The sequence below is a fragment of the Taudactylus pleione genome, unplaced genomic scaffold, assembly GCF_031769625.1.
Source record: "Taudactylus pleione unplaced genomic scaffold, aTauple2 ptg000043l, whole genome shotgun sequence".
Classification (NCBI taxonomy): Eukaryota; Metazoa; Chordata; class Amphibia; order Anura; family Myobatrachidae; genus Taudactylus; species Taudactylus pleione.
Window position 1 is genome coordinate 11,647,288 of NW_028284445.1, and position 22,038 is coordinate 11,669,325.

At 46.8% G+C, this 22,038-nt stretch overlaps 1 protein-coding gene across 1 annotated transcript in view; it reads left to right on the forward strand.

Moving 5' to 3' along the window:
- The window catches only part of HSPH1 (heat shock protein family H (Hsp110) member 1), a 44,650-nt gene extending 39,687 nt beyond the window's left edge, over window positions 1-4,963 (forward strand). The window contains exons 16-18 of the mRNA XM_088460255.1: window positions 526-645; window positions 804-965; window positions 1,145-4,963. Coding sequence (XP_088316381.1) covers window positions 526-645; window positions 804-965; window positions 1,145-1,342 — 480 coding nt within the window. The 3' untranslated portion in view covers window positions 1,343-4,963. The remainder of the gene's footprint in view (window positions 1-525; window positions 646-803; window positions 966-1,144) is intronic.
- Window positions 4,964-22,038: the final 17,075 nt, after the last annotated feature.

The window sequence follows — 22,038 nt, forward strand, 5'->3', positions numbered from 1 at the left end:
GCTAACACCTTTCATGCCAACTGATCACTCTCTCCTCCAAGATTTTGCCCGCGCTGCTCCCGACCTTTGGAACTCTCTCCCTCTCCCACCTCTTTACAATTCTTCAAACGGGCTCTCAAGACCCACTGCTTCATTAAAGCCTTCCAGCTCTCATCCTACCTTGCTGCAACATGCTCCTTCCTCCCTGTTTACCCTTCTGTGTCACATCTGTTTGTCTGCCCCTCCCTTTTAGAATGTAAGCTCTTAGGAGCAGGGCCCTCTACCCTCTTGTGCGTCTCCCTACTTTACTTTCATCTACTTCTTACTCACCACTAGGGCACATAACACTCGGTTGTTTAGTTCTGCTGCTTATGTGGGAGTTATGGTTGCTAATGTAGCAATATATATTATCCATGTCCTTGTCCTGTACTGTATTGTACTGTAAGTCTTTGGTCACCTACTTGTTTATATACTTTGTAAGGTGCTGCGGAACACTTGTGGTGCCATATAAATAAATGATGATGATTTGTTTTTGTCTTCTCATAGAAACTCGGAACTCCAGTCCATGAACGTTACAGGGAGGCAGCAGAGCGCCCAAAAATGTTTGAGGAACTTGGCCAGAGCCTGCAGCACTACGCTAAGATTGTAGATGAATACAATAGCCAGGTACCTGTCTAGATCTATTGTATGAAGGCTATTTCAATGTAAAAGGGTTGTGGTTTTTTTTTTATTTTTTTATTCATTTATCTATTGGTCTACAAATTCCCATTTTCTTTGTCACGATTTGCACTTTCTTATTCCTTTTTAACTACTTTTTATGTTAGAGTGAAGCATATCAACACATCAGTGCCGATAACATGAAAAAGGTGGAGAGTTGTGTCAGAGAAACCATGGCGTGGATGAATAATGCAATGAATGCCCAAGCAAAGCAGCGGCTGGATCAGAACCCAGTTGTATATGTGCATGAAATCAAAGCACATGGTGATGTGAGTATGGTCTGATTACAGCTTCTGTTCCTAAGCAATCAGTGCGGAGTGCTGAGCAGCGCATGTAGACCTGGCCTTTCCTAATGCTTCACTTTCAGCACATAACATAAATTGTCTATTAAATGCTCCTGGCTTGAGTGAGGAAATAAAGACCAGTCCTGTTTTTTATGATTATTTAGGCACTGGAAAGTGGCTGCCATCGTATAGTTACACAGCCGAAGCCCAAGGTTGAGGCGCCCAAATCTGATGAACCAGTAAATGGCGTAAACCATAATAATGAAAACATCAAGGCTGAGAAAAATAAAACTGCACCCACCCAGCCGAACGGAGACTGTCATCCTATCCAGAAGGAGACCATTGACATGGACTTGAATTAGAGAGGCCTGATCCCAATTTTCCTGTTACAGGGACTCGCTGGAATCTGTTCCTGGTTTTTATTTTATTTTTAGTTCTTTGCTCTTACATGTGCAACTTGTAAATGAAGATATGAGTTTTGTTTTTTTTTCTTTCTTTTTTTTTTAACAGGTTTGTTCTAATATTTTTCTGCAAGACGTGACCAAACACTGTCTATTATAAATAGGGACTATTTATTATCACCATTTTCAGATTTTAACATTCATTGTTCTATATTTAATTGTTCCCTGTTTCTTTCACTGTACATTGTACGGCACAGGAGTAGATAACACATGCCTCGTTAACTTGGGGAAAAGCAAAACAAATTCCTGTGGAATTGTGACCTTCATATTGGGCTTCTGTCACTGCACTGAGACGATGGCATTCATGGGGCTTTTTTTTAGAAGTGGTGCTGCAAGAACTTGAAAGGAACCTGCTATTTCATTGTTCCTCTATGCCACGTAGAAGATCTAGCAAGGCTCTAAAGGGGCCCCCCCCCCCCATATGCACCTTGCGATCCGATGGCCGACATTCGGGCGATTCCCCACACACTGAGCGATCGGGTGGCCGACTGCCCGATATGTTGGCTCCCCCCCTCCCCCACCCGCATATCGCTGCTTGGGATCATACATCGCATCCCCAGGTCAAGTGAACATGCAGTAAGATCTCGAGTTGCGATGTACGACCCCATGGGAGCGCGCACTGGCCGATATCATGCCCACACACAGTACGATAAAGCAGTGATTATTGTACCAATCCGTCGGATCGGCTGCTATATTGCACCGTGTATGGGGCCTTATGAAATGGCTTCTCAGTTAATTGCTGTAAACGTTTTATTTCAAACAATGATTAGGAGTTCTTGTGTTGGCGCTGAGAGCAATCAGTTTAAATGCGTTTTCTTTAGTTTTTGTAAACTTAGAGAAAGCGGCAAAGTGAAAGATGTGTGCTTGGTCGTATTGTCACTGTCGTGGAGCCTTCAAATAACTTTGATAAATAAAAGTTCTCCAATATTCTGTCTTTACATTTCCTTGGTCCCTGACACTTACTCAAGGTGTATTTTTTTTTTTTGTTGTTGTTGTTTACAAAAACAGTCTCCTGATAGGTTTTATATGGCGCTTTTTTTTTTTTTTTACTAAACAATGTTTCTATTAAACAAAGTGTACATAGCCATACAATGTATAACAAAACAGAGAAATGGAAAAGAGACTATGAAGGGCAAAGCTATGGAAAAATACAACCATAATCAGATGGCAGATATATAAAGTCACATCAAAAGTAATAAAAAATTAAATGGTACAATATGGCAACTAAGGGCTACAGTCAGGGCCGTAACAGGGCTTAACACCCTTTGCGCATGATGTGAAGACTATGCGCATAGGGTGTGGGGCCGCCAGTACACGGAATTGCAGCAGTGCCTGGAGTGTCTTCAAGATGCTCATGGCAGCTGTACACACGGCAGGATGCCCTGAAAGTAAGGGCCATCTGGTAGCGACACTGCCGTCTATAGAGCTCTGTGCGGTGACACGGTCGCACACCTCTAGTTATGGCCCTGGCTACAGTATAGCAACTATAACAAAAGCGTTTTCCACTACGCAAATATACGAGAATCGCTGAGAACTTCTAAGGGTATCATCAGCCCTCAAGTTTGGAATTTATAAAAATGGAGCTGGAATGAAGGAGAGGAAGCCCCTGGATATAGGTGAAGGGCACTAACATTCCCAGTTTATTGGAGAAAGAAAAAAGTTAATGAACAAAATTCACAAGAACCAACTTCCATACAAAGCCCCTCGGAGTAACTGTTGTCCACTTGCCATCCATTAGTGGAAGTGGGGCTGTGGATTATTAGATCGGACGCAACTTGTTCGACCATTAAATGGTCGACCACGTTAGTTCAATATGTAATTTAGATAAAGTATAGATCAACCGTAACAATAGTAATCTAGTCGAACGGGACATTCGATCGATATGTAATATATCGAATATGTAAGATCGAAAGGTATATAATGGCGACACAACGTAGATCGACAACTAATAGACAATGTTCCAAGTTCGAAACCAAATGGCTAGACAAATAATAGATCGACACCACACAAATAGACATAACAGATCGAAATCAAATAGATCAACATAAAAGATCAACGCCAACTAGGGCGACGGTTGATAGATCGACACGTTACTTTTAGACAATACAAAAATGTATACATACCCTACACGCTACCCACTAATAGCGCGTCCCCCGACGCTACTTTCAACCATGGAACTACAGGTCCCAGCCAGCCCTTTCATCCATGCAAGCGCTCCTGGCAATGATAGCTCCAACGTACACCTTGCAGGCATTGTCCCTAATTGGTCTCAATAGGAGCTATTCATCATCTTTGAGCAAGTGGTGAAGAATGGCATTTTGCTACTTTTTTTGGGGGGGGGGGGAAACGATATCGTTATATCGAGCATTTTAATTGTCCCGTGTGTACACACCATAAGGGGCATTTTTATCACAGTCCGCATCTCGCATACGGATTGGCTGTGATAAATCCGTCCAATATCGTAATGCAATATTTGAATACATCACAAAGATCTATCAAAAATCTCATGCAGGGACAGTGGCCCTGATTCAGAGCCGGACTCTCTGACAGCGCTTGCTCTGAATCAGGGCCGTCCCTCTTTTTGGAGTTGCCTCCTGGCCACTCGCATAGCTGTGGGTGACCAAAAGCACTCTCACTGACATCACTAGTGATGTCAGTGGGGCCGGCCCCAGATGGTAGGCGTTCCCATGAACGCCTCCGTCTGGGCAGCCACGCCCCCAGCACACCCACCAAAGGGGTCGTGCTGTCAATCACCATCGACAGCACGCCCCCTTTGGTGCGAGACCCATAACGACGGCATGGCCGTCGTTATTCGGGTCTCGCGCATGACGGAGCCGCATCCATCGTGCGCATGCGCACTTGGGCAACATCGACCCGCTTGCGAGCGATCAGCGCTCGCGAGCGGGTCTGAATCAGGCCCAGAGTTTGTAATAAAGCTCTGTCTCGGCAAATCCACTTCACATACTGTTTTTTTTTTTTTCGAAAAAAATAGTGAAAAGTATGTGCCTGCGCATGTGCTCTCCTCGGTTATTTGCATTATATTTCTATAGCTGCATACACACACAACGATTTAGTTAATGAACGATTTTAGTAAATGATTTTCTCCCTTGAAAAAATTAACTAAAATCATTTACTTTAGTTGTTCATTTACTATATTCATTTAAATGTAATGAACGATTTTTTAGAACTACAAACGATTTTTGCATATTCCCTTACTGAAAATCGTTGAGTTGACGAGTCTGACTGAACTACAAACGTGAACGGGCATGAACGAAAATCGTTCATCGTTTGACTCAGAAAGTGAACGATTTTTACAAACGATTATCGTTAAACGATATCGTTTAAAAAATCTTGTGTGTGTATGCAGCTTTAGTTGTACATGTTTGTTTACTTCTGCTTGCGATACTGTTTTCAATATTATTACTATTATATACTTCAGATGTATACTCGACACTCTAATGTTTGTTTATTCTCATCTGGATGTTCATGATGTTATTGTCTTTTTGCACTTTTATTTGTAAATATACCATTTAATAAAAAACCTAATTTTAGCTTCCCACCCCTCCTCCTTAGGCTGACTCGTCTCTTACCGTTTCTCCTTTATGTATCCACCCATTTCCCCTTTAGTTTGTAAGATTGTGTGAGCAGGGCCCTCTCCCCTATGTCTTCCCTAAATAATTACTCACTGTAACTATGTATTTATGTGATATTGGATGTACCAGTCATGTAAATTGTTGTCAGGTGTATTCCCCCTACTCAGCACTAGTGTTTAATGTATCTATGTATCAAGCCGGTTTTTACATAAAATTAGTATCAATCCTATGTACTAATGGCACAATGCAGCAAATTTCACAGAAATCTCCGGCAAAGTGCTAATTAGCGCTGCAGATCAGTCTCCATTATTATGAATGGGCGCTATGATCTGACCCCTATGTACTAAACTCTAAAAAGTGAAGCTTATCGGAGTTTAGCAGCGGTAGTTTACACCATCTTCAGATGGTGTAAACTTCTGTAAGCCTATGGGGGCTCTCGGTGCAAGAGAGAAATCTTTCGATCTCTCCCCGGCAGTCCCTGACTAATTCCGGAAGCTGACGCTGTGCGCATACGTGGTGTCAGCTTCCCCCGGGGAAGTCTATAACTTCTGTGAAAGACTTCTAAATGCCAGGGATATGACTTGCAGGGAGAGCGGTTACCGCAACCAGTGTTCCCCGTAGCGGGGATATATTTTATTAAAAATTAAAATATCCATGGCGAGTTAGGTACATAATCACAACAGCACTGCGATTATTAGTATAAAAACCTCTTAGACATTCTATGGGCCTGAAAATCCATACTGTAGCTATTGAATGGATTAGTAACAGAAAATTGCGGGAAGGGCTCACTGAAGCCTTGTGAATATGGCGGTAACAATATAGTGAAGGTGTGTAAGTGCTGGTCACTGAAGTAAGGATAGGTGCACCAATGTAAAATGAATGTGTCATTTATTGGTGATATACTGTAAATGGTATCAACCTGAAGATAGGAAAAGGCATGGTGCAAAGAGTAATCACTGATACATGTATGTATGGTGTCCCTAATCACCTCACAGTGGGGAGTGACCTGTAAGTATGGTTTTATGGAGTATTTAAGCGTATGTCCCCCTTGATGCAACAGTTGCTGTGCACCCTTCTGTGAGGGATAAGTTATTTGGGGGATAAGTAATAAATATACTGTGACATCCCACATATACAGTAGATATATAGATCATTGTTTCATGTATCAGTCTCATTCACCCTTAAGTTTCTCTTGTGCTAGCCTGAAGTCCACACTGGAGCAGTGGGGGATCCTCTAAATCTCTACCTCAGTAAAGTGATGTCCATGAGAGTCACCCAGTAACAAGATTTTGACTCGTGCTCTGTGTTAATGATGTATCAGATGTGTCCCTGTTGTGGAGGGACTGAGACAACCAAGGTAGTCCTTGTGTAACCATAGGCATGCAGAGAAGCTGGCACAGGGGGTGCTGCAACAGGACCTCCCCCCGGCCGGGTCATGGACTACCTTCTCACCCCCTCCAGGATATACACTGCTCACCACCCAGGTCGCCAAAGTGAATAGTCTATGTCCCAGAGGAGGGGGAAATGAATATGCCCCATAGCCTAAGCAATAATGGGAATGTGTTAAAACACATAGGGGGGTATTCAATATGTGAGCGAAAAGTCCGTGCTGGACTCTTCGCTCCATATCGGAGGTTTGCCCGCTTATCCCCGTATTCAATTAGAAATCAACGAAAATGGGAGCCGGCGGAAAGGTAAGTATCACCAAAAACCGTGAATTTTTGGGAAATATACCAGGGACCCTCCTATAGCTGTCTAGATATGGGGGATCACTATACTTACCCCCATTTTTACTTGCTGAAGGAAGTTGGGGTTTCTAATTTGCGGCTATGAAGAAATGATGAAGAATAGCACTTACATTTTTTTTGTAAAAATAACTTCCTATCAAATTTGGGGTACATGAAAATGGGGGTAAGCATATTTTTAAGTCCCTAAAGTATTTAAAAATTCTGCAAAAATGCACCTGCCGCTACTCCTACAATGAAGAAAACACCTGCCGCATTTAATGGAAACCCTCTGGAATCAAACTTGCTATTTTTTGAACTGTTCCCTATTTTTTTTTTTTTTACACCCCAAAATTAAACAATTTTTTTTTTTAACACAGATCTTTTTTATTGGTCATTCCCAGGGGTACAGGCTATTTTTTTTAAGCCTGCACCCCTAAAGCCCAATTCTGCACTTTCTATTTGCTGTGTAAAACATGGTGAAAAGTTATCCCCATTTTTTTAGAAAGACTTTTCGCACCGGCACAAAGTCTTTGTAATTGAATACGGGGATAATTGAAACATGCGAAAATTAAAATAAATTATCGCCGATTCAGACTTTTCGCAGCCAAATTGAATTCGACCCTTAGGGGCATATTCAAATAGCCGCGGGACTTTACCTCGCGGCTAATTGTCGCGCTGATCCGATTCCAGGAGGAATCTGAATTGAAGCGCCGTGTAGAGATTTATTGTACACTATATTCTTATAATGACATAATAATGTAATTAAAAACTGTTAATCAACAATATATCAGCCTGAGAGTGGAAAATAGCAGGATTTGACAGTAGGTGAAATATATGAATATCAATATTTACACATACAAAGAATACATTCTGAGAAAAACATTATTACTATCCAATTGGTAATGTAATCCTATGATGTTTTTAGGATAAAGATTGTAATCATCCACACTATTAGATATATGGCAACTCACAGTTCACTGTAGTAATACAAGTGGAGGAATTGAGACAGTCAAAAAAAGTCAGTTTCCAACTCCAATAGTCCCAAAATGATATTAAATAGTCAGAGGACTATTTAATATCAAAAGTAATATTAGATGTAGTAAAGTACTGATTGCTAATTAATATCGGTATGTATACAAGGCTAGATATACTTGCAAGGATAGCGTATAGGTGGAGGGGTTTATTCGCCCGGCAGAAAGTCCGATATGCACCTTTCCAGACGCTATTTAGGTTAATTCCCCAGTGGGTTACGTCAGCTGGCACTCCAGTGTGGCACCATCTCTCCGCAATTGGAAGGGACCCGTCGGAGGCTCAGACACCTCCGGTGTGTATGCTCCACTGGATTGGGGCATTTTAACCTCGATGTGTTTGGGCCGCCAGTCGTATGCCGCTTGATGTGAAAGAGCAGTCCGCAGGTGTATCAATAGGGCTGGTTTGCTGTAGCCAATGCATGCTCCGTTTGTGCAATAAAGTGGTTCCTTGACGCGTTTCTCCAGGTAAAAGCACGCTCCCAGTTTCTTCATGGAGGTGCGAGGTAAAAACGGCCTAATCGGCCTCGCGCGCATTGGAAGAACACTGATTCAGCAATTTAGAGGGAATTAGTGTGTTTACGCACTCGAGTCCCGATTTAATGATGTGGGGGAAAAGCAATTTAATTGAATAGCTATTCCCCGTGCCACGGGAATTTTGGCCAGCAATTAGCCACAGGTGAACTCCCACAGCTAATTGAATATGCCCCCTAGTTTATGCTTCAATAATGTTTCTCATTTTTCCTAACCAAATAATAAAACATGAGAATCTCTGCAGTGGGGAGCAGAGAGCGTCAGGTATAACGTGAACAATACTCTATGAAGTAATCGCAGAGGGGAAAATACAAAACATTAGGGTTGGGGGTCTTAGGGTTCTATTTATTAACATTATTTTTACTAAAATAAAGTGAAAAGGGGTGTTTTCTCACCATTTTTACATTATGATCGTTTCACATGAATTTACTATTAGAGCAGGAAGTCCACTCGGGCTTGCGAGAACTGAGACCCTACAACAGGGTCTCCTCGCAAGCCTGATGGTCGCGATAATCGCCAGTCCGCTCGCAAAAGCTGTGGGTGGTCACCCACAGCTGAACGAGCGGCCTGGAGGCCGGAAAAAAAAAAATCCCCGCCCTGATTCAGAGCGAGCGCTCGCAAACATTGAGCTGCTCTGAATCAGGCCCTAAGTACTCATTACTTTTCAAAATATTTTGCACAAAAACAGTTACGCCCACACCAGGCTTATCTTTAACTGCCATGGTCGTCATGGTGACGACCAGTCAAAAACACCCACTAGGCAGCTGCGGGAAGGTTATTTTCCCACAGCCGCCTATGTCAGAGGGACCTACTGTTCCCTCTACACCCTCCGCTCCCCCTGCTTTGTGTCCTAATCACTACTGGCCACAGTGATCAGAACCCGGCGGTACCCCCCTCCCAGCGTGGCTGCAAGGGCAGCCTTGACCACCATAGATAAAAGCAGCAGCCGCGGCTCCTGTAGCCGTGGCTGCTGCTGAGTCCCGATCACTGAAAGACGCTGACCGGCCACTCTCACTGCACGATATTAATGCACAGTCAGAACGGCAGCTTCTTCTATCTCCCAGCAACCAGGCATGCAATGTGGTGTACGGCCCAAAGCGCTAAAAATTATACTGGCCCGGGGGCAATTTCCCCCGTGCCTTCCGTATCCGGCCTTCCCTGTTAGTGACACTTCCAACCCACATTGTAGTTCCAATTTTTAAAAGTGATGAGAATCAGAGCTCCCATCAAAACTAAAAAATGCAAAATGATAGGAAGGTGCCGCGGTAAAATTAGAGATGACAGCCCCGTGAAAATGCAGGTGCTGAGACAGAACAGTTGGGAGCTGATTGGCTGGAGCACCATTTATCATACGCAATGAGTTTTATCACTCGTTGTGAGTGATAAAACTCGTTGATAAATGAGGCCCTCATAGTTGAAATCAGTAGGGGCTCGAACACCAATCTCAGAGTCGCTCAGTAACTGAGTTGGATCAACCACATAGGTGGCACGGTCAACTTGTCATATATGTATGCTATCATTATGTGCAACAGATTTAACATCGGACCAGGGGTATTTTAAAAGAGGAGGGGGCCCGTGTGCAGACTCAGTGCGGGCCCCCTCCTCTCTCCAACGGTGCCGCAAGTGCAGTAGATTCTAGCTAAGTGCCAGAATCTACTGCACATGAGTGGGTCTCTAGGAATATGGCGCCCACGCTGTTTTCCCCGGGACAGCAGTACTGCGCATACGCCAGACACCAGGAAAATGGCCATTACGGATAGGTAAGTATAAAGACTATAATGGGTGCAGGGTGTGTGGTGTGGGCCCCCCACACCACACACCCTGCACCCATGGACCTCCATCACTGGTGAGTCAAGAAGAAGAGGTAGTGAGAGGGAGTACTCTTCTGATGGGGAGACCCTGTATGTGAACATAATGCAAGATTACAGAATTCAGTGTACAGTACCAAGAGAGACATGAACTAGATTGCAGAGAAAATGTCTAAACTAGGCTTAAAGTAAAACACCACTAGGTGGCTACAAAATCACACCTGCGATAAGGTGGTGGGGTGGCTTGATAGCCATAGTGGATGATAGCACAGTGTTAGTGCTCTCTCGGCAGCTTTTTAGAGCAACTTTATGGCTCCTACTCACCGCAGACGGGCAACAGAGGGTCTTGGCTATTCACAGGCACCTCCTCCAGTGCTCTCCCTCTGGCTGGATCTCTGCCGCTGGTGTGACCTTTCTGTGCCCCTGCAGCTACTGGCTAGATTGGTGGGTGTCTCCCTGCAGTTCCCGGCAGCTGGTTTATCTGTGGACTCCTGGTCTCACTGGTGGATTATCCCACCTTGGATGTCCCTGATTTCAGCTCTTTGCTCACCTTTCCTGGTCATCAAGGCCTTGCCCCTCAGATGCAAGTATCCTTAGTCTGTGTACTTGTATTTTTATTGCTATAACTAATTTTTCTCATTTTGGGATAAGTAGTATCATTGTTCTGCTAGTTTATGATTTTCATATGTTCTAGTGAAATTATTTTTCTAGTTTCAAATGGTTTATTTACCTGTTATGATGTTTAGCATCGACCATATCTCACACAAGACACTGCAAAAGCTCTAATCCATGCACTCATTATTTCCCACATTGACTATTGCAATAGTCTCCTTATTGGTCTTCCCAAAAATAGGCTCTCACCATTACAATCCATTATGAATGCAGCTGCGAGGCTGATCTTTCTTGCCAAATGTTCATCGTCTGCTGCTCCGCTCTGTCAGTCTTTTTTTGGGCTACACCCACTCTATGGAATGCCTTACCATGCACAATAAGACTTTCCTCTTGTCTCCAAACTTTCAAGCGTTCCCTGAAAACTCACTACTTCAGGCAAGCTTATCAAATTCCAGACCAGCCCCCATAACCTTCATAGCTTCCATATCTAATTACATCCCCTTTCATAGTCCACACATAACCTCACACAGGGGTACAGTATATTTACTAAAGTGAGAGTTTTTAGAAGTGGAGATGTTGCCCATAGCAACCAATCAGATTCTAGCTATTATCTTCTAGAAGGTGTTAGCTAAATGTTAAGTAGAATCTGATTGGTTGCTATGTGCAACATTTCCACTTCTAAAAACTCTCATTTTAGTAAATATACCCCACATTGTCTTTCTTTCACATCCTCCTGACATTTGGCCAACATATTCTGTGTGACTGGATCATGCAGCCCACCAAGAAACTCTGCATTCTGGCTGGACTAAAATGCAATATAGAGCACCTATCCTCGTGTATCAATGTCTATTTCTACATCAGGTTCCATAGGGTATCCACAGGATACCTTGGGGTATAGGCGATGGCGGCAGACATCCAGGCACCACAGAGTTAAAAACTTCTCCATCCTCCTAGGATGCACTGGGGTCCCTCTCCTATACCCCGCCCCCGAGCCTCAGGCACTCAGTTTTTCGTCGGTGCCTGGCCGAAGTCGGATGCACCGTACAGAGTGGGGGTCTGCAGGCCCCTGAAGTTCTTCAATGCAGCTGTGGCTGCACATCTAACGAGCAGACAACATGGACAGTCTGTACTGACATCCATGTCGTCGCTCCCACACGCCGCTGGTACCAGAACGCCGGTACTGATCTGGGGATGCTGGTGGGTGACTGGGGTCACAGCTAGCGGTGGCCCCGGTTGCCCGGACTGAGGTCGGATTTACAGGGGTTCAGGTAAGCGGCAAGGTCCCGCGGTGGGTCCCAGCCGAATAGCACAGTCCTTAGTCCCCAGGCAGGGGGCTCCCTGGGGACTGGCTGCAGTATGGAACCAGGCTACTGATCCCTGCGCTTTCCACTACCCCCTGGGACTGAGGACTGGACAGAAACAGTAAATGTCCAGCGTCCCAGGGGTTAAATGCATGCCTGGGGAGCGCGCTTTCCCTGCTAAGCAGCCTGCACCTCCCCCGCTGCACACGGCCTCTCCACGAGGTGGTTAGGCATCTGCATGCGCTCTGCCCCCAGACCAGTCCTCCCTCTGCTCCTCGGTGGCCATTTTAATACATGTGGCAAACACTGCTGGAAGCTGTTAACGTGGGCATCGTGGTCTGGGTCCCCCTGCATACCTCTCCTCCGGTGCAAGGTCAGTGTATGCAGCGCTGTTTCCTACCAGGCTGAGGTCTGGTTAGTTGATGAAGAGCAGATACTGCAGGGTTTTCAATATTCTGCATTGTATGTGACTTTGGGCTAGCTGATGTCTGTTACTTTCACTTTCACATACTGTCAGCTATTTTCCCTATCCCTGTTTTTCTTCTCTGCTAACAAGCCCTTGCGGTGCGGTGTTGCAAGGGGGATTTATACCTCACTATTAGGGGTGAGCGGGTTCGGATTTCTGAAATCCGAACCCCCCCGAGCCCCCCCGATCCGAGTCCGATCCGAATCAGGCTCGACTTTTCCCACCTGACTCGGATCTGAAATCGAGGCAAAACGTCATCATCCCGCCTTCCGAGTCTCGCGGGTTTTGGATCCTATATAAGGTACCCACGTCGGCGCCATTTTCTCACTCGGCTGTGGACAGTGAAGAGGGAGGGTGGGAGTTAGGGCTGTGTAGTGTAGTGTAGTGTAGTGCTGCTGTTGTCCACTACTTCAAAGTCCATAGGGGCTGGCTGTGTTGTGCTGTGCTGCTGTTGTTAATAGGGGCTGTGTCCACTACTTCAAAGTCCATAGGGGCTGGCTGGACTGTGTTGTGCAGTCAGTTCTCCATAGGGGCTGTGTCCACTCCAAAGTCCTGTGCAGTGTCCCAGTCCTAAAGGAGTGCTGCAGTGTTGTCCAGGGGGTGCTCTGTCCATCAGGGGTGCTCCCCCCAAGTGCTAAAAAAATAATATATTTTCTGTGTTTGTGAATTGTGTGCGCAGTAGCCGCACGTGCATCAACAAAGTAGTGCCAAGCGTGCGCCTGTGTCATAAGTAAAGGGCCGGCTGGCTTGACCGTTAAGGGTGCTGTAACCCCCGAAAGTACACTCCAGTCCAAACCAAAAAAAAAATTATTTTCTGTGTTTGTGAATTGTGTGCGCAGTAGCCGCACGTGCATCAACAAAGTAGTGCCAAGCGTGCGCCTGTGTCATAAGTAAAGGGCCGGCTGGCTTGACCGTTAAGGGTGCTGTAACCCCCGAAAGTACACTCCAGTCCAAACCAAAAAAAAAATTATTTTCTGTGTTTGTGAATTGTGTGCGCAGTAGCCGCACGTGCATCAACAAAGTAGTGCCAAGCGTGCGCCTGTGTCATAAGTAAAGGGCCGGCTGGCTTGACCGTTAAGGGTGCTGTAACCCCCGAAAGTACACTCCAGTCCAAACCAAAAAAAAAATTATTTTCTGTGTTTGTGAATTGTGTGCGCAGTAGCCGCACGTGCATCAACAAAGTAGTGCCAAGCGTGCGCCTGTGTCATAAGTAAAGGGCTGGCTGGCTTGACCGTTAAGGGTGCTGTAACCCCCGAAAGTACACTCCAGTCCAAACCAAAAAAAAAATTATTTTCTGTGTTTGTGAATTGTGTGCGCAGTAGCCGCACGTGCATCAACAAAGTAGTGCCAAGAGTGCGCCTGTGTCATAAGTAAAGGGCCGGCTGGCTTGACCGTTAAAGGGTGCTGTAACCCCCAAAGTACACTCCAGTCCAAACCAAAAAAAAAATTATTTTCTGGGTTTAGCCGCACGTATATATCAAATCGATATAACATAAATGGAGGACCAAACTTTCTCCGATAAAAATAAAATAGAGAAAGATCAAGAACCACTTCCTCCTAGTGCTGAAGCTGCTGCCACTAGTCATGACATAGACGATAACATGCCATCAACGTCGTCTGCCAAGGCCGATGCCCAATGTCATAGTAGAGGGCACATACAATCCCAAATGGCAAAGTTCAGGAAAATGACCTTGAAAAAGACATTTAAATCAGCTGAAGAGAAACGTAAACTTGCCAATATGCCATTTACGACACGGAGTGGCAAGGAACGGCTAAGGTCGATCCCTAGTATGTTCATGACTAGTGGTTCAGCTTCACATGACGATGGAAGCCCTCCTCCCACTAAAAAAATCAAAAGAGTTAAGCTGGCAAAAGCACAGCGAAGAACTGTGCTTTCTAAGAAGATATCACAAATCCCCAAGGAGAGTCCAAGTGTGGTGGTGGTTGCGATGCCTAACCTTCCCAGCACTGGACGGGAAGAGGTGGCTCTTTCCACCATTTGCACGCCCCCTGCAAGTGCTGAAAGGAGCACCCACAGTCCACTTGCTGATATGCAAATTGAAGATGTCACTGTTGAAGTACAACAGGATGAGGATACTGGTGTAGCTGGCGCTGAGGAGGAAGTTGGCGAGGAGGATTCTGATGGTGATGTGGTTTGTTTAAATCAGGCTCCGGGGGAGACAGTTGTTGTCCGTGGGATGAAAAAGCCCATCACGGTCATGCCTGGGCAGAAGACCAAACATTCCACCTCTTTGGTCTGGCAATATTTCTATCCAAATCCGGACAACAACTGTCTTGCCATATGTACCATATGTAAAGGTGAAATAAGTAGGGGTAGGGACGTCAACCACCTAGGAACATCCTCCCTTATACGGCACCTGCAGCGCGTTCATAAAAAGTTACTGTCAAGTTCAGAAACTTTGGCTAAGACCGTAAGCAGTCCAGGGACACCTAAATCCCGTTGTCCTGTTGTATCCAAGCGCCTGCAAACCACACCGTCAACTCCCTCCTCGTCAATTTCCTCCTTAGTCAGGATCGGAAGTAGTCCTGCAGGCCATGTCACTGGCATGACTGACTCTCCTATCCGGGATTCCTCTGGAGGATCCTGCATTGCTACGCCTACTGCTGCCGCTGCTGCTGTTGCTGCTGCTGGGAGTCGTTCATCATCCCAGAGAGGAAGTAGGAACACCACTACTTTTACTAAACAATTGACCCTCCAACAGTCCTTAGCGAGGAGGATGAAGTACGACAGCAGTCATCCTGAAGCAAAACGTATAACTGAGGCCTTGACTGCTATGTTGGTGTTAGACGTGCGTCCGGTATCCGCCATTAGTGCAGTGGGATTTAGACAATTGATGGAGGTAGTGTGTCCCCGGTTCCAAATCCCGTCTAGATTCCACTTCACTAGGCAGGCGATACCGAGACTGTACAGAAACGTCAGAAAAAGTGTCCTCAGTGTCCTGAAAAATGCCGTTGTACACAATGTCCACTTAACCACGGACATGTGGACAAGTGGAACAGGGCAGACTAAGGACTATATGACTGTGACAGCCCACTGGGTAGATGTATCACCTTACGCAGCAACAGCAGCAGCGTCACCAGTAGCAGCATCTCAGAAACGCCAGCTCGTTACAAGGCAGGCTACGCTGTGTATCACCGGTTTCAGTAAGAGGCACACCGCCGACAACCTCTTAGAGAAACTGAGGGAAATCATCGCCCAGTGGCTTACCCCACTTAGACTCTCCTGGGGATTTGTGATATCTGACAACGCCACCAATATTGTGCGGGCATTACATCTGGGCAAATTCCAGCACGTCCCATGTTTTGCTCACACAATAAACTTGGTGGTGCAGAATTTTCTGAAAAGCGACAGGGGCGTGCAGGAGACGCTTTGGGTGGCCCGAAAAATTTCTGGCCACTTTCGCCATTCAGCGACTGCGTGCCGAAGACTGGAGCGCCAGCAAACACTCTTGAACCTGCCCCGCCATCACCTGAAGCAAGAGGTTGTGACGCGGTGGAACTCAACCCTCTATATGCTTCAGAGGATGGAGGAGCAGCAAAAGGCCATACAAGCCTATACATCCACCTATGACATAGGCAAAGGAGGGGGTATGCACCTGACTCAAGCGTAGTGGAGAATGATTTCCGTGTTGTGCAAGGTTCTCCAGCCCTTCGAACTTGCCACACGTGAAGTCAGTTCAGACACAGCCAGCTTGAGTCAGGTCATTCCCCTCATCAGGCTTTTGCAGAAGCAGCTGGAGAAAGTGAAGGAGGAGCTAAGACGGAGCGATTCCGCTCGGCATGTGGGACTTGTGGATGAAGCCCTTCATTCGCTTTGCCAGGATTCCAGGGTGGTCAATCTGTTGAAATCAGACCACTACATTTTGGCCACCGTGCTTGATCCTAGGTTTAAAGCCTATGTGGTGTCTCTCTTTCCGGCCGACACAAGCCTGCAGAGGTGCAAAGACCTGCTGGTGAACACGCTGTCAGCTGAAGCGGAACGTGACACGTCAACGGCTCCTTCTTCATTTTCTCCCGCAACTGGGGCTGCCAGGAAAAAACTTAGGTATCCTAAGCAACCCGCTGGCGGTGATGCAGGGCAGGCAGGACCAAGTTTGGACATCTGGTCCGGACTGAAGGACCTGGCAACAATTTCTGACATGTCTACTGTCACTGCATATGATACTGTCACCATTGACAGAATGGTGGAGGATTACATCGGTGACAGCATCCAAGTAGGCATGTCAGACAGTCCATACCTGTACTGGCAGGAAAAAGAGGCAATTTGGAGGCCCCTGTACAAGCTGGCTCTATTTTACCTGAGTTGCCCCCCCTCCAGTGTGTACTCCGAAAGAGTGTTTAGTGCAGCCGGGAACCTTGTCAGCGAAAGGCGTAGGAGGTTGCTTCCACAGAATGTGGAGAAGATGATGTTCATCAAAATGAATTATCAGCTCTTCCAGGGAGACCAGCCTCCAGAAGGTACAGAGGGACCTGTGGTGGTGGATTCAAGTGGGGACGAGTTAATACTTTGTGAGGATGAGGATGTACACACTGAAGAGGGTGAGGAATCGGTGGATGAGGAGGATGAGGATGACATCTTGCCTCCGTAGAGCCAGTTTGTGCAGGGACACATTAATTGCCAGCTTGTTTTGTGGGGGCCCAAACGAACCAATCATTTCAGCCACAGTTGTGTGGCAGACCCTGGCGCTGAAATGATTGATTTGTTAAAGTGTGCATGTCCTGTTTATACAACATAAGGGTGGGTGGGAGGGCCCAAGGACAATTCCATCTTGCACTTCTTTTTTTTCTTTGCATTATGTACAGTTTGGGGCCTAGTTTTTCTAACTGCCATCCTGTCTGCCACTGCAGTGTCACTCCTAGATGGGTCACGTGTTTGTGCCGCCCACTCGTGTCGCTTAGCATAGTCATCCAGCTACCTCGGTGCAACCTTTTGGACATGAAAACACTATTGTGAGGTGTGAGGTGTTCAGAATAGACTGGAAATGAGTGGAAATTAAGGTTATTGAGGTTAATAATAGCATAGGAGCAGAGAAACCAACAAATTCTGTGATTTTAGCTGTTTTTATGCTTTTTAAAAAAAAAATACAGATCCAAAACACAAAACCCAGAACCCAAAACACGGAAGGGTGGTTTTGGCAAAACCAATCCAGATCCAAAACACGAAGAAAGATCCAGATCCAAAACCAAAACACAAAACACGAAAAGTGGCCGGTGCACACCCCTACTCACTATACAACTTGTTGTGAAGTGCGGTGGTCACATATAGCTCCGGGTCACACACTCAGTATGTCTGACTGTGAGCACGATTTCCCCATTCCGCCTAAGTGTACTGTATGCAAGGTACCATTGGCAGAGGGTGATGGTAACTCTGATGGATTGTGTAAGGCGTGCCTGCGGTTGGCACGGCCGATTTCTGTCACTACACCTGTGCAGGAGCTACCATGGGCTTGTTTTGCTATGGCACTTACTATCCTGGTGGGCCAGTTAACGACAACCCCTGCGTGTCCCCAGATGGGGGTCTCACAGCAGTCTTGGGTGTCGTCCCCTATGCAGGGGTTTCCTAAACAGTTTATCATACCTCAGAGTTTCCCGTTGTCGCCCCTTCAGGTCATCCATGAACCTGCGTGGGCTAATTCACTGTCTACCTCAGTACAACAGCTGTCAGAGGTGTTACAGGGCGAGTCGTCTGTGCGGGCGCAGAAGCATCAGCTGCAACCTCATCAAGATCAGGATGCTGTGACGACAGATGATGGCTCATACGTGAGGTGCACACGGCTTTGGTTATTGAGCATGGCTCTCCTGTAGCTAAATCAAAATATACCTTTTTCAAGGATATTAAAAGTGATGCTATGGTGTTTCCCCTATCTGATCAGCTAGTGGATCATTTAGAGGAGGCGTGGAAAACGCCGGGTAAGCATTACCAGCCCCCTAGACGGTTTGCAGTGGCATACCCTTTTGCAGATAATTATTTAGCAAAATGTGATAACCCACCACAAGTGGATTTACACGTCTAGTAAAGAGTGCTACGTTGCCTATGCCCTCTATGTCCTCCTTAAAGGATCCAACGGATCGCAGGGTAGAAATATGTTTGAAAATGATTTATTCCCTTGCAGGAGGCGTGTCCAGACCGGCTTTGGCCGTGTGCTGGGTGTCAAGAGCTATGAAGCACTGGGCTGATACCTTGGAGGCATCCCTGGACCCAGACTCTTCACCTGAACAGGTGGAGTTGGTGGGTAATGTAAGGGACTCGGCTACCTACATTAATGAGGCAGCTTTAGCTATGGGCCTCATGGCGTCCAAGATCTCCTCGGCAGCAGTGGCGGCTCATTGTATCCTGTGGCTGCGTTCTTGGAAGGCGGATGCTGATTTAAAAAAAAAAAAAAAGGGTTTGGAGGGGTTACCCTTCACTGGAGAAGTGCTGTTTGGCCCTGATCTAGATAAAATTGTGGCTACTTCGGCAGCAGCTAAGTCTGCGTGTCTGTCTTCCACTACTGTCCATCAGGAGCGGGTTCTTCGTCCTTTTGGCCCTACAGAACGCAGAACAGACCCAGGGTACAGTCCTTTCCTAGGAGGACTGCCGCCAAGAAACCTGCAAAGCCCAGGACGCAGGCCTGGAGTACCAGACATCCCACTCCCAAGTCCGATGACAAACCTTCGGCCTGACGGGACGGTCCTCTCTTTGGGGGACCTCAAAGTGGGAGGCCGACTTCTGAAATTCGCCCAAAGCTGGTGTCTGACCACTTCAGACACATCGGTCAGAGAAGTGGTCTCTCAGGGGTATGCCCTCTCCTTCCGCAGGAGGCCTCCCAGACGGTTTTTCACCACAGGCCTTCTGTCCAATCAGGACAAGGTCCAGGAACTCAAGAAGGTAATGCACTCGATGCTCCAGAATGGAGTTATAGTGCCAGTTCCTTTGTCTCAGAAGGGATTGGGGTATTACTACAATCTTTTTCTGGTGCAGAAACTCAATGGGTCCTACCAGCCAATACTCAACCTCAAATCCTTCAACAAATTTCTGAGGGTTCCTCAGTTCATTATGGAGACCCTGCGTTCCATTATTTTAGCAATGGAACCTGCAGATTTCATGGTGTCGCAGGATATTCAGGATGCTTACCTGCATATCCCTATTGTCCCAGCACACCAGTGCTTCCTCAGATTTGCAGTGGTCAAGGACCACTTCCAGTTTCAGGCTCTGTCCTTCGGTTTGGCTACAGCACCTCGGGTGTTCACCAAAGTTATGGCCCTTGTGGCAGCCCACTTGCGGTTGCAGGGAGTCCGCCCGTTACCTTCTCTGGACGATCTCCTGTTACTGGCGGAGTCTTCAGAGAAACTTCAGCGCCATCTGCAACTAACAGTCTCTGTATTGCAGTCTCTCGGCTGGCTGATAAATTGGAAGAAGTCCTCCCTGGTACCATCACAGAGGATGCTCCCTCTAGGTGCTCTGTTGGATTCCCAACATCAGAGGATCTTGGTGACGGGAGAAAAGATCTCTGCATTACAGGCAATGGTCTGTCTTTACCTGTAGAGTCACCGGGTGTCTGTTCACTCTGCAATGAGAGTTGATCCTTTCCAGATGGAATGGGTCGCCCCAAAGAAGAAAGACACAGACTATGGTGCTTTCCCCAGGGGTGTGATTATCTCTGGTGTGGTGGCTACAGACGGCTCACCTGAACAAGGTGCGCCCCTTTTGGATCGCAGACTGGGCCCTTCTGACGATGGATGCCAGTTTCTGGGGCTGGGGAGCGGTGATGGGTCCACGCTTCTTTCAGGGAAGGTGGACATCAGTAGAATCTGCTCTTCCAATAAACATATTGGAAGTGCGGGCAGTATTCAAGGCTCTCCAGCAAGCAAGACAGGTCCTGCAGAGAAAACCTGTGCAGGTACAGTCGGACAACGCCACCACAGTGGCATACATAAACCACCAAGGAGGGACTCGCAGTCAGGCAGCTCTGACAGAGGTGTCCCGCATTCTGGTGTGGGCGGAAAAGCATCTCACTGCAATATCAGCAGTGTTCATACCAGGAGTTCTCCACTGGGAAGCAGACTTTCTCAGCAGTCAAGACGGGCATTCAGAAGATTGGTCTCTTCACCAGGAGGTGTGTCAGCTGCTGGTGAACAAGTGAGGACTTCCAGAGATAGATCTCATGGCCTCACGACACAACAACAATCTGCCGATGTTCGGGTCAAGAACATGTGACGCAAAGGCTTGTTTAGTGGACGCTCTGGCGGTCAAGTGGACCTTCCAGTATGCATACCTCTTCCCTCCGTTCTCCCTTCTTCCTCGAGTGATACGCAAATTCAGGCAAGAAGGCTGGTCGCCACTGCTGATTGATCCAGCGTGGCCCAGGCGGCACTGGTACACGGATCTTCAGGGTCTCTCAGTGGACACTCCGCTGTGGTTGCCTCAACGTCATGACCTGCTGTCTCAGGGTCCTTGCCTTCATCCGGACCTGAGTCGGTTGTCTTTGATGGCGGGGCTATTGAGACTGCCCTCTTGTGGTCCAGAGATTTCTCCAGCTCTGTGGTCAACACCATGCTGAGAGCTTGGAAGCCTTCATCTGCCAACATCTACCATAGAGTGTGGCGGGTTTTCTTCCATTGGTGTCGCACTAGTGGTTATGCTCCTCAGGTGTTCAGATGGTGCAGGGTTCTGGCCTTCCTACAGGCGGGTTTAGACCAGGGTCTTCGCCTAGCTTCACTGAAGGTGCAGATGTACGCACCTTTATGCAAGGGGTGCTTCTTATTCAGCCTCTGGTGGTGGTCTTGAAGACTCTTCAAGGACCGCCATTTGAACCACTGGGCTCAGTGGATTTGAAATGGCTAACCATTAAGACTGTATTCCTTCTGGCTATTGCTTCAGCCAGAAGGGTTTCAGAATTGGGAACTCTATCATGTAGACCTCCATTTCTAATTTTTCATAGAAACAGGGCTGTGCTGCGCACTCGTCCTGGGTTTCTTCCAAAGGTGGTATCTAGTTTCCATATCAACGAGGAAATTTTTGTACCATAGCTTACTTCACCGGACCTTTCGGTTGGTGAGGCCGCCTTGGCTGTGGTGCTGGCTTTGAAAATCTATGTGGACCGCACTTCTGTCTATAGGAAGTCAGACTCTTTGTTTGTCCTGTATGGCTTCCATAAAAGAGGTTGGCCTGCCACTAAACAAACATTGGCAGGATGGATTCGACTGGCTATCTCTGAAACTTTTGCTCACGAGGGCCTTCCTGTTCCATCTTCTGTTAAGATCATTCCACTAGGTCTGTGGGTCCTTCGTGGGCAGCTCGATGTGGCGCCTCAGCTGTTCAGCTTTGCAAGGCAGCCACGTGGTCATCTGTCCATACTTTCGTTCGGTATTATGCTTTTGACACCTACGCCTCTCAGGATGATTCTCCTCTCAGCACAGGAGCGTCCCCACACTTGAAGGATACTGCTTTGGGACATCCCCAAGGAATCCTGTGGATACCCTATGGAACCTGATGTAGAAAATAAGAGATATGGTAAGAACTTACCC